The following is a 12265-nucleotide window of genomic DNA, read 5'->3' on the forward strand; positions in this document are numbered from 1 at the left end:
CGGCGCTTGGGAGTCACCGGCCACACCGGTGTGGCCTTAACCAGGTGCCAATTAGCATTGGTTTCCACAAGCGGAGACCTGGCCACATGGCCACTCCGGGAATCTCGGAGGCCATTGAAGCCCCCCCGGGTGGCGGGGACAGGGCAGGGCAGCACCTGGTACTCCCCTTGGCACCCAGGCACACTGGCAGTGTCAACCTGAGGGGGGGCATTCCCATGAAGGGGAGGGGTGAAGGGGTTGTGGGCTGGGGCTTCATAAAGGTTGGGGGAGGTGAAGAGGGTATGAAGGGTGCATGTTGAAGGGGGATGAAGGGGTGGGGGTCCTGAAAGCCCTCAGCGACATCATAGCAGGGTGCGCTCACTTGGGGGTGGGGCGTAATGTTTATACCTGCAAAGGGGGGGGGGGGGGAAGCACCATCTACGGGTGAGGGGATGTGGCGGATCTTCAAGCTCACTTATGAATTGGTGCACCCTTTCAAAATGGTGCCCCGATCTCTGAGGAGCCGGCGAGTTCAGCTCCCCACTGACAAAAACATTTCTAAGTGTGCGTTAGACTGGGAGAAACTCCCCAAGCCCCCACAAAAATGACTTAAATGTGAATTATTCCAGGTCTCGATCTCACCCAAAATGAAGGCACCCTGTCAAGCCCGTGCCCGTCATTTGATTGCCTTAATTTTCTGTTTTTTCAGGTTAAACATTACTCCTTGGCCATGCATTGCATTAGACTGTGCTTCTAAGAAGTGTCATTTATTTCAAACTGTCACCAAATACTCAGCCACCCTCATCATTTCACAGTTTGCACTTAACTTCAAATGTTATCATGATCTTGTTGAAGTAGTCAAGGAATGGATTGCTTTGTGTATTTGGAGGTTTTGTTTAACAATTACATGTCATTGTAATCTTGTGGCCTATTCATCAGAATTTGAACATGGGATTGGGGAAAGACAAGTGTTAGATTTTGGTTCCATTCTAACGTTGAGGATTTCACCACTTGAACATTTTGCAAAAATGCACTGCCCTGAATTTCCACATCTGTTGACGAGGCAGAGAAACAGAGCCTACCAGTGTGAAGGGATCTTTTCCGTGGAGGGTAGGCGGCTTAGGGGTGATCTTATAGAGGTCTATAAAATAATGAGGGGCATAGATAAGATAGATAGTCAACATCTTTCCCCAAAAGTAGGGAAGTCTAAAATTAAAGGGCATAGGTTTAAGGTGAGAGGGGAGAGATACAAAAGGGTCCAGAGGGGCAGCTTTTTCAGACAGAGGATGGTGAGTATCTGGAATGAGCTGCCAGAGGCAGTAGTAAAGGCAGGTACAATTTTGTCTTTTAAAATGTATTTAGACAGTTATATGAGAAAGCTGGGTATAGAGGGATATGGGCCAAATGTGGGCAATTGGGACTAGCTTAGTGGTAAAAACCTGGGCGGCATGGATAGGTTGGGCCGACGGGCCTGTTTTCATGCTGTAAACTCCTATGACATAACAGATTGGAATATTATATTGATGTTTGCTACATTTCAGAGGAATAAGGGGCGGGATTCTCCGACCCCCGCCGGGCCAGAGAATTGCCGGGGAGCGGCGTGAATCACGCCCCGCCGCCGGCTGCCGGATTATCTCTCGGCGATTCTTCGGCCCATGATAAAATACACCAGGTCCGTACCAACGGGTCCTGGCTCTGCGGGCGGCCTGCGGAGTCCTTGGGGAGGGGGGGGGGCGCAAGGGTTGATGGCCCCGGGGGTTGACCCACGGTGGCCTGGCCCGCGATTGGGGTCTACTGATCCGCGGGTGGGCTTGTGCCGTGGGAGCACTGTTTCCCTCCGCACCGGCCGGTGTAACGGTCCGCCATGGCCGGCACGGAGTAGAACCCCTCTGCGCATGCGCTGGGATGACGCCAGCACACACTGGTGTTCCCGCGCCTGCACCAACTCGCGCCGGCCAGCAGAGGCCCTTTGGTGCCGGCTGGCGCCCCGCCAACCCCGCCGGCGCCGGCCTAGTCCCTGAAGGTGCGGAGGATTCCACACCTTCTGGGCGGCCCGACGCCGGAGTGGTTCACGCCATCCCTCGCCGCTGGTACGGCCCGCCCCGCCGGGTAGGGAAGAATCCCGCACAAGAAAACTGAAGTGAAAAATAAGAAGAGGAAAAATATTAAGCATAATAAAGGATTACTCCTGAAAAGAAAACTCTTAACATTTACATGTTTCTGTAAATGAATGACTAAAACTGGCAGGTAGACATGAATTGTCTTCCCTTCGGTTAAGCTTGCCATGATTTTGTGAATCTTGACTTATAGCTGGTCAATCAGTGATTACCTACATTGATGCACATCTGTCAAAGAGTTAATGGCCTGTCTAATCGTTGGTATTATAACTCTGCTGAAGGGGTGGCACAGTCGCACAGTGGTTATCACTGCTGTCTCACAGCACTGAGGGCCCAGGTTTGATCCCAGCCCTGGGCCACTGTCCGTGTGGAGTTTGCACAATTTCCCCGTGTCTGCATGGGTCTCACCCCGACAACCCAAAGATGTGCAGGGTAGGTGGATTGGCCATGCTAAATTGTCCCTTAATTGGAAAAAAAGAATTGGGTACATTAAATTTATTTTAAAAATATATAACCCTCCTGTTAGGAAACCAGAATGTCCATACAATGGTGCAATTCACATTTTTCTGGGCTTTTTTGTTGGACCATGCAAGAATCAGAATTTCAGGTGTACTAAGCAAATTAATATCTAAGCTTCCTGAACATGGCTAATTAAGCACATCAAAGATGGCTCACAAACCCAAAGGCACGAAGGATGTCAGGAATTTTGGACAGCCATTAATATAATGAAGAAATCAAGAAGCAAACACTGCAGCATGGTAAATATAAAGTCGCCATAGTCCCAGATGACCAGAGGCTGCTTTCCTCTTTGAGGGGGGAGAGCTGACTGGTGGTGATTTAACCTGAGGGTCACCACGCCTCAGGCGAGGGGCAAGGTTGAGAAGGCGTGCCTTCATAGATAGCACGGCACATTGTACTCAGATTTCTCAATCTGACAATCTAAAAGTATTGGAAATTTCTTCTTATGAATTCTTGGCTAATCTCAGATGGGTTTTCTGAGGACCCTGCCAGTTTGAATGTAACAAGACAATGACAATGCAGCATATGTTGGAGAGCCTTGCTTGTTTCCCATGTTGTAGAATTGACAAAGAGCATACACCAGGGATATTTAAACATGACCTTTCTTCAATGTATTCCAATCTGTTGCAAATGCACACTTCTCACGGGTGATATTAGATTCTGCCTCATTTCTAAAGAAAAATAATTGCAGTCGCAAACCACAGATTTATCAACTGCATTGGTTGACAGCTGGTTCTGTTTGATACAGGAGGTTGTGTTGTATAAGTCATGACTATCACTTGTGTAGTTAAGGAACCGTGGACAACAAATGAGATGGCAGATCGAATCACGCTAAAAACAAGGTTTAGACACATACAAAGAGGTGTGGGAATCCAGGAGATTGGAAAGCGAGAAAAAGCAAGCAAGGGACACAAATAATGTGCTGCACAGTGAAAAGCGAATCTGAAAACATTTGCAAGAAACATTAGACTGAACTCAATGTTTCCTTTATAAATATATGTAGAACAAAAGAGTGGTAGAAGTGAATGTGGGCTTAATGACTGATGCAGGTGATGTTATAATGGACAATAAGGAATTGAAAGACTTGTTGCATGGGTAACTTGCATCTATTTTTACAAGGAAAGGAAAAAAAATACCAACAGTACAAAGGAATCTAGAAACAAATCAAGGGCAGGAATTTAGTGGATTTAATCTAACTTCAATAAAATAATGGGACTTCAGACAGATCTCCACGGCCTGGAGGTTTCTGTCTCTGTTCCCATGGGAAACAAATTCTCAAAATTAGTTGATTTGAAACATTGCTGTTACAGAGTTTTAAGTCCCCGTGAATGGTCAACTTTGGGAACCCAGTAAAATGACTCCATTTGACAGAAGGATAGGACTGAAAACAAAACCTAATTTTTAATTCACCTCAGACCAGTTATAATGAAAGGAGGAGGAGATTTCAAAATAGCAGTACAGTTAGTACTTAATGTCTAAAAATAAACAAAATATATATAATACCGTGAGGTGTCTACACACTCACACACATACAAAGAATTAAAACAAGGAGGCTGGTGAATGTATTGGATAATTGATATAAAAATACAATTGTATAAAAACCTCTTGTATATAAAATAAAACTATATGACATGCAAAAATATTTCCAACAAATTCCACTTGATTGTGGCATAGACGTAGCAGCACTTTGGTAAGATTCAAGTGTGATAATATTTATTCTATTCATGGAGACCTGACTTTCTAACAGGGCAGGTGGTGGGGTAGAGGTATTATCACAGGGCAAATAATCCAGAAGACCCAGGGTAATGCTCTGGGAACCCAGGTTCAAATCCCACCACAGAAGACAGTGAAATTGAAATCAATGCAAATCTGGAATCAAATGTCTAATGATGGCAACAAAACTGTTGTCAATTGTTGTAAAATCCCATCTGGTTCACTCATGTCCTTTAGGGAAGGAAATCTGCCATTCTTACCTGGTCTGGCCTACATTGACTCCAGACCCTTGGCAATGTTGCAGTGTTTATTATTATGTGGTTGCCTCTCCCTCAGGGATGGACAATAAATACTGGTCCAGCCAGCGCTGCCCACATCCCATGATCGAATAAAGAAAAATATATATATTTGCAATCACAAAATCTCTGGTGTCTGACTCATTTTGTTCTACTTTATTTTTTAAAATCCTTTGGTTGTTTTTAAGGTTGTGTGTCAGCGTAAAATGGATGTTAATGACTCGACAGTCATTTTTATATCTCTTCCGAATTTTATTTTGATTGAACTCAATGGAAAGAGAAATTGGGGAGAGATGTAAAAGAGGCTGTCAAAGTCACCATCAACCATTTTACTCTTCTGCCCAAATTCAAAATCGACCACATTTTCTTTTAGGCACACTGAACAACTGCAAGATACATTCACCGTGGCAAATTTTATTATTGACTGAATGCATGTGGTGTTTCAGTACATGAAATATTTGAAAACTGGTGGTTATTGAGTTCATGTGGTATTTGGGGGCTTGTGGCTAGATAGCACGTGGCCTAAGGACCCCAAGGAGTTTTTCGAGGGTGTTTTAAATTGTCCCTTGTGATTCATGTACTTCCACATGTTATTTCTGCTCCATTCCTGAGTGCTCCCCCGCTGAGGTAAAGCAATGGTGTTTGGCTCCTGAATCATTGACAGGCTGGCTCTGAGTCAGAAGGCCTGTTACTCGCATCTGAGACCAACACTGATGTATGTGCAATAATGCCATATAATTGGGATTCCAGTTGCTGGGATTGCAATGTTTTCTTAAACAGTGCCTGTAGTCAATTGCACAGGAAACATGATGACCCAGAAATGTCATTATTTCTTTCTCTACATTACTGGAGAGCATTTCCCTATGAGGCACGTATTTGTCTGAGGGGAGAACACTGAATCTCTGTGATGTGCTGAAGAATCCTAACATGCCTCATCCTCATTGTCGGGTAATAGATGCAACGTGCCTGATGCAAGTCCAGCTGATGATGCTTCACGTGCATTCTAACCTGAAGACCAATAGGTCTTCTAAACTCTTGTGAAGACAGCAGATGGGACATTATTAGCACATAAGCATATTTCTCCACTTGGACACTGTACTTTCATTCTTTCAACTATGAAGTACTTGTACCAAACGAGTATGAGATACGTGAAATATGTAATTAACATAATACGTACCATCCCTCGTCCCTCGGAGAACTCCTATTCCTTTGCACTGCACCACATGCTAATCATGTTTTGGTTAAGGTTTCGTCCACACAGTCCTGCTTCATACATTACCCTAGTATTCGGGACGAGTTGGCCTTCAATCATAAGAACAATATGAATCAACAATGGCATTTCATTCATTTCATTGTGTCAGAATTACATTTTCTTCACTCGGTTAACTTTAAAAGTATATGATCTTGAACTGCATATAGGCACTCATGTGGTTTATGGTATATTAATTCATTTGACTATGTCAAAAGATTTATTTAATTACATTATTAACAAAATTCACTAAAAGGAATCCTTAATGTATGTTCTTCAATACATATTAAGATATAGTAATACTCTTGCATCACCTTCTGCCCTTATCATGTTGTAGAGCCTTTGCTGACTTCCGTCCAGACTCTGGTGTGATCCAGTGTAATCTTCTGGATGCCCCATTCCTTCCTTTGGCACTTTCAGCCTCAGACCAAAACGTTCAGTACTTTGTTTCCAGAACATTACCAATCATGATCACGAGGTCCTGGACGATTTCCATTTGGCATTTGGTAGTTGTACACTTGTGGGCTGTTTGGAATGAATACTCACCGCCTGGGCAAGTATACTGGCCATGCAGAAGCTTGAAACGCGTGAATCCATGTCACCGAGTGGTCCCTTTCTCTTTCACCTCACATTCGCACCCACCTGACACAGAAATACTGAGCGAGAAATGGCGAACCTCCTCAAATTCTGTGGAGCAGACTCGATGGGCCGAATGGCCTAATTCTGCTCCTATACCTTATGAACCTAAATTCAAACCTAATTGGCACTAAATTGGCAATCTCAATGTCACAGCGGACAGCGGCAGGAATTGGAAATTATACCCGTGAAGTAGAGGTGTCCTTCTGAGTTTGAGTCTAAGACACATTGTGAGGCAAAAATTACACTGCATCTAACCTCCTGAGGGCAAGTTGAGAAAAACTTTGTAACATTAATTTCAGTCACACATTCTCCGCTCCTCGTTCCTAACTGGTTACGGCCTACCGTCTTTTGGTTCATAATCTCAGCAACCCACCATATACCATCCAGTATTAGATCATCCTTGTATTTATCTGTTTATTTCTCAGCCCTGTTCAAACGCAAACATTTGGTTGGATCTTTCCAAAACTACTGATTGATTTTGGAATTTATATCAACTACAAATTCTGAAAGTGCTCAAATCAGAAATAATAATATTAATTCTCTTTTCACTTTAGTGCTTGTTTACTCAACACTGCAGGGTCCAGCTGCCTCCTTGTTTACCTACTAAACGTTCCGAAGCAACAATACTTAGTCAAGACTTTACTTCATACGGGGAAAGCAAAAAATGCTGTTGATTCTGGAAAGCTGAAATAAAAATCGAAAATGGTGGCAATGCTCAGCTGGCCTGGCAGCATCCGGGGGTGAGTGAGCCATTTGTCTCACCCCACAACCCCTGTAATATGCAGCCTAGAGCTCCCAGTGTGTGCCTTGAAGGGGAACCTTCAGGTGTTACTGTTCTCATGCAGCTGGTGCCCTTGTCCTTCTAGGTGGTAGTGGTCGTGAGTTTGGAAGGTACTGTCGAGGGAGCCTTGATGAGTTTGTATTGTAAATGCAGACTGACCAGTTACGCACAAATTACTAGTGAACTTTATATATGTATTTCACATTGTTTGTGCTGACCCCCTGTGGGCATATGAGGACGATCCTCAAAAAACTTGATGTAATGATAGATGAGATTTATTTTAGCAAGAGGGGATCTGGTGGGGAAAGTTAAATTTTGCCACAATTTTGGGACAGTGTAAACAGCTGCCCAGAACCATTTAATCTGCTCCGGTTACCTCTTTGCCAGTCTGAATGTGATTCATTGACCTGTTTGTTATGCAGATGTTCACACCATCCTTCATACATTGACTTTTAGGGTACGGCGCGGAGCAATATTTTCAGCGGCATATTCCGTTTTCCTGATCATTGCTATAATTAGAACCTGAAGAACGTGTCATTCCCAATAATACCAAACCTTCACAAATGTGAACAATGCCAGTTTGGTAAATAAAACCAGTCCCTCACTTTCTTTGTACCTGGGTAGCAGGGGCTGGGAACGTTTTACACCTCGCTTAAGATATGAAGGAGGGATTTCTCTTCACGCCCATTTTAGGCATCAGGGAAAAGTCAGGCGATAAAGGTTTGGGGAAGTTTTGAATAATGTAGTGCAATCGCCAACCTTGCTCTGAGTTCCTACTTTCCACATAAACCTATCAGGAAATACAGCAAACAACAGAAAAAGGCAAATGGAAAGTTAAAAAACTTAATAGATGCTTCCTCAGAAATGTACGTATTGTAAGGGGGGTCCTGTAGACCTTAGAGTTTGATGTGGAATGGGGCGTAATGAATCACTCTGAGTATAATTCATTCATGGGATGTGGGCATCACTGGCTAGAGCAGCATTTAATGCCCATTCCTGATTGCCCTTGAGAAGGTAGTAGTGAGCTGCCTTCTTGAACCACCACAGTCCATGTTGTGTAGGTACACCCTTTAGTGCCGTTAGGGAGTTCCAGGATCACAATCTTATTGTCCTGCTCCATGCAATGTGCTGCAGAAGACAGCAGGATGTGTGCTCGGCCTTGGAACCCTTTGCACATTTTCTGAATAAAAATCTGACTGCCCTGATTGCCGCTAAAGCTTTTTATTTATTACCTACATTCACTGGTTTCTGCTAATCTGTTATTCATAATGGCTAAAGCACCCACCCCACCTGAGAAGCCATTCTGTCTCGTGTTGACACATACTGTCCGAGGATAACCATTGGCAGTTTCTGACAGCTGCTTCTGCAGGATGGCAAGTGACACCTTGTTGGAGGCAGTGAGGTCCCTCATGGAGATCATCTCCCCAGAGAGCCTCCTTCCATCTCCATCACTGTCACATGGCCCTTCTGCATCTGCCAAGATGTGGTTCCTACGGATACGGGATTGTCCCGGCGTGATGGCATTCCGGCGACCAGTGCGCATCTTTCCTCGCCGGCACCTGGGGCAGCAGCTACATTCCAGTTTCTTCAGGAGCCAGTTGAGGAACTGCTTGATCACAATGGAGATGACATTGAAGAGTGAATAGACACAGCACACCCCCAAGAGTATGAATACAAAATTACCAAATCTGTACAATCCCTGATTTGTATAGGCTGCATTCTGACTGCTGACCAGATCCCCAAAGCCAATAGTACTGAAGGTGACAAAGCAGAAGTACAAAGAGTCGGTGTAATTCCATCCCTCCACTGGAGTGTACATTGCAGAAGCACAGCAGGAGATGATAATGGCTGTGACGCCCAGGATCAGCATGATGTAGTAGACAGAAGGCTTCCACCCAGCCAAGCTGGTCATGTCCATGATGGCCGATTGCCTCCGAATGGTGGGTGGCAGCAGGCCTTTCCTCCGCAGCTGCCTCAGGTAGCAAGCCTTCATGATGAAAGCCAGCAGGGTAATGATGCGCTCCAGGAAGAGGTTGAAAAACAGAATGGTTCCTGCACACCCGAGTAGGCCATAAAATATCAGAAACACTTTTCCTGCAACAGTTGTTGGAGTTGTCATGCCAAAACCTAAAAGCAAACAAAGAAAAAGAGTGGGTTTTATGGTTTTGTCAAATACATTTTACAGTCCTTTAAACACATAGTGGGGAGCCATTTACCAGTTAGCCCCTCTGACCAATTTTATAAACCAAATGGATCTTCCAGGAAGCCCTGTATGGCTGACTGCTGTACTGATTAATAACTTCAATTCAACACTTACATTAATATATGTAAAGTTCTATAAATGTATTCATTTATACACACTGGGCTGTTTTCCAAATTGAGAGCGAATTATATTTCATCGGGCACAGTTTTTTGCTTTAACTGTTGTAATGATACACTTTCACAAACTTCATTTGTGAATACAAAAAAGATTAATTAAGAGGAAAATGGCAGCCTCATCGCTGCACCTTGTTCCCCACGTGCTCTTCTGCCTACGAGAACTCCACCCCCTACGGTGATTCCGCACTCTCAGACCTAATTGCTCCCTCAAGCCAGATGATCCTTATGTGCTGGGTACCCTTAAAGGGACACTCACCACATCCCTCCCCCTTTAACTCCTTTATACAATCTTCAATAACTAATTCATTCAGCCCTGAATTCTAACAAAACATTATGGGGGACTTCAATATGCAGGTGGACTGGGAAAATCAGGTTGGTTGTGGATCCCAGGAAAAGGAATTTGTGGAATGTCTCAGAGATGATGTTTTTGGAGCAGCTTGTGACAGAGCCTAATAGAGAACAGGCAATTCTGGATTTGGTGATGTGTAATGAAGCAGACTTGATCAGGGAACTGTAGATCAAGGAACCCTTAGGGAGCAGTGACCACAATATGATAGAATTTACCCTGCAGTTTGAGAGGGAGAAGCTGGAATCAGATCTAACGGTATTACAATTAAATAAGGGAAACTACAAGGACATGAGGGAGGAGCTGGCCAGAGTTGATTGGAAAAGGAGTCTAGCAGGGAAGAGTTTTTTGGGGGTTATTCAAGAGGCACAACAGAAATTCATCCCAAGGAGGAGGAAACATGCTACGGGGAGGATGAGGCATCCATGGCTGACAAGGGAAGTCAGGGACAGCATAAAAGCAAAAGAAAAAGCATACAAAGTTTGGAGGATTAGTGGGAAGCCAGAGGATTGGGAAGCCTTTAAAAGTGAGCAGAGAACAACTAAAAAAGCAATAAGGGGGAGAAGATGAAATCTGAGTGCAAGTTGGCTCGTAATATAAAAGAAGACAGGAAGAGTTTTTTCCAATATATAAAAAGTAAGAGAGAGGCAAAAATAGACATTGGACCACTGGAAAATGTGGCCGGAAAATAATAATAGGAAACAAAGAAATGGCAAAGGAACTGGATAGTGGAAGACATCCAGTGGGATGCCAGAGCTCCAGTAAAATCAGGGGGCAGAGGTGAGTGCAGTAACCATCACCAAGGAGAAGGTTTTGGGGAAACTGAAAGGTCTGAAGGATAAGCCATCTGGACCAGATAGATTATACCCCAGGGTTCTAAAAGAGATAGCTGAGGAGTTGTGGACGCATTAGTCGTGATCTTTCAGGAAGAACTGGAGGCAGGGAAGGTCCCAGAGGACTGGAAAGTGCCTAATGTAACACCACTGTTTAAAAAGGGAGGGAGGCAGAAGACGGGAAATTATAGGCCAGTTAGCCTGACTTCAGTCATTGGTAAGGCCCATTATTAAAGATGAGATCGCCGAGTACTTGGAAGTGCATGATAAAATAGGACTGAGTCAGCATGGCTTCGTCAAGGGAGGTCGTGTCTGACAAAGCTGTTAGAGTTCTTTGAGGAGGTAACAAGGAAGTTAGACAAAGGAGAACCAGTGGACGTGATTTATTTAGATTTCCAGAAGATCTTTGACAAAGTACCACATAGGAGACTGTTAAATAAGCTAAGAGCCGATGGTATTAAGGGTAAGATCCTGACATGGATAGAGGATTGGCTGATTGGCAGAAGACAGAGAGTGGGGATAAAGGGGTCTTTTTCGGGATGGCAGCTGGTGACTAGTGGTGTGCCTCATGGTTCTGTGCTGGGACCACAGCTTCTCACAATATTCATTAATGACCTGGAAGAAAGAACTGTTGCTAAGTTTGCAGATGATAAAAAGACCTGCAGAGGGACTGGTAATATTGATAAAGCAGGCGGACTAAAGAAGTATTTGGACAGGCTAGGAGCGTGGGCAATGAAGTGGCAAATGGAATACAATGTGGAAAAGTGTGAGGTTATGCATTTTGGAAGGAGGAATGGAGGCATAGACTATTTTCTAAATGGAAAATGCTTAGGAAATCCGAAGCACAAAGGGACTTGGGAGTCCTTGTTCAAGATTCTCTTCAGGTTAACGTGCAGGTTCAGTCGGCAGTTAGCAAGGCAAATGCAATGTTAGCATTCATGTCAAAAGGGCTAGACTACAAGAGCAGGGATGAACTTCTGAGGCTGTATAAGGCTCTGGTCAGACCCCATTTGGAGTATTATGAGCCCCATATCTGGGCCCCATATCTAAGGAAGGATTTGCTGACCTTGGAAAAGGTCCAGAGGAGGTTCACAAGAATGATCCCTGGAAGGAAGAGTTTGTGTATGAGGAATGGTTGAGGACTCTGGGTCTGTACTCATTGAAGTTTAGAAAGATGAAGTGGAATATTATTGAAACTTACAGGACAATGCGAGGCCTGGATAGAGTGGATGTGGAGAGGATATTTCCAATTATCGGAAAAAGTAGAACCAGAGGACACAATCTCAGACTAAAGGGACGATCCTTTAAAACGGAGATGAGGAGGAATTTCTTCAGCCAGAGGGTGGTGAATCTATGGAACTCTTTGCCGCAGAAGATTGTGGAGGCCAAATCACTGAGTGCGTTTAAGACAGAG

At 44.2% G+C, this 12265-nt stretch overlaps 1 protein-coding gene across 1 annotated transcript in view; it reads right to left on the reverse strand.

The window, feature by feature from the left end:
* Positions 1 to 8521: 8521 nt before the first annotated feature.
* Positions 8522 to 12265, reverse strand: part of LOC119978087 (potassium channel subfamily K member 12-like) — a 101042-nt gene continuing 97298 nt past the window's right edge. The window contains exon 2 of the mRNA XM_038819486.1: positions 8522 to 9420. Within this exon, the coding sequence (XP_038675414.1) occupies positions 8522 to 9420 (899 nt within the window). The remainder of the gene's footprint in view (positions 9421 to 12265) is intronic.

The sequence above is a fragment of the Scyliorhinus canicula genome, chromosome 1 (genome assembly GCF_902713615.1).
Source record: "Scyliorhinus canicula chromosome 1, sScyCan1.1, whole genome shotgun sequence".
Taxonomy (NCBI): Eukaryota; Metazoa; Chordata; class Chondrichthyes; order Carcharhiniformes; family Scyliorhinidae; genus Scyliorhinus; species Scyliorhinus canicula.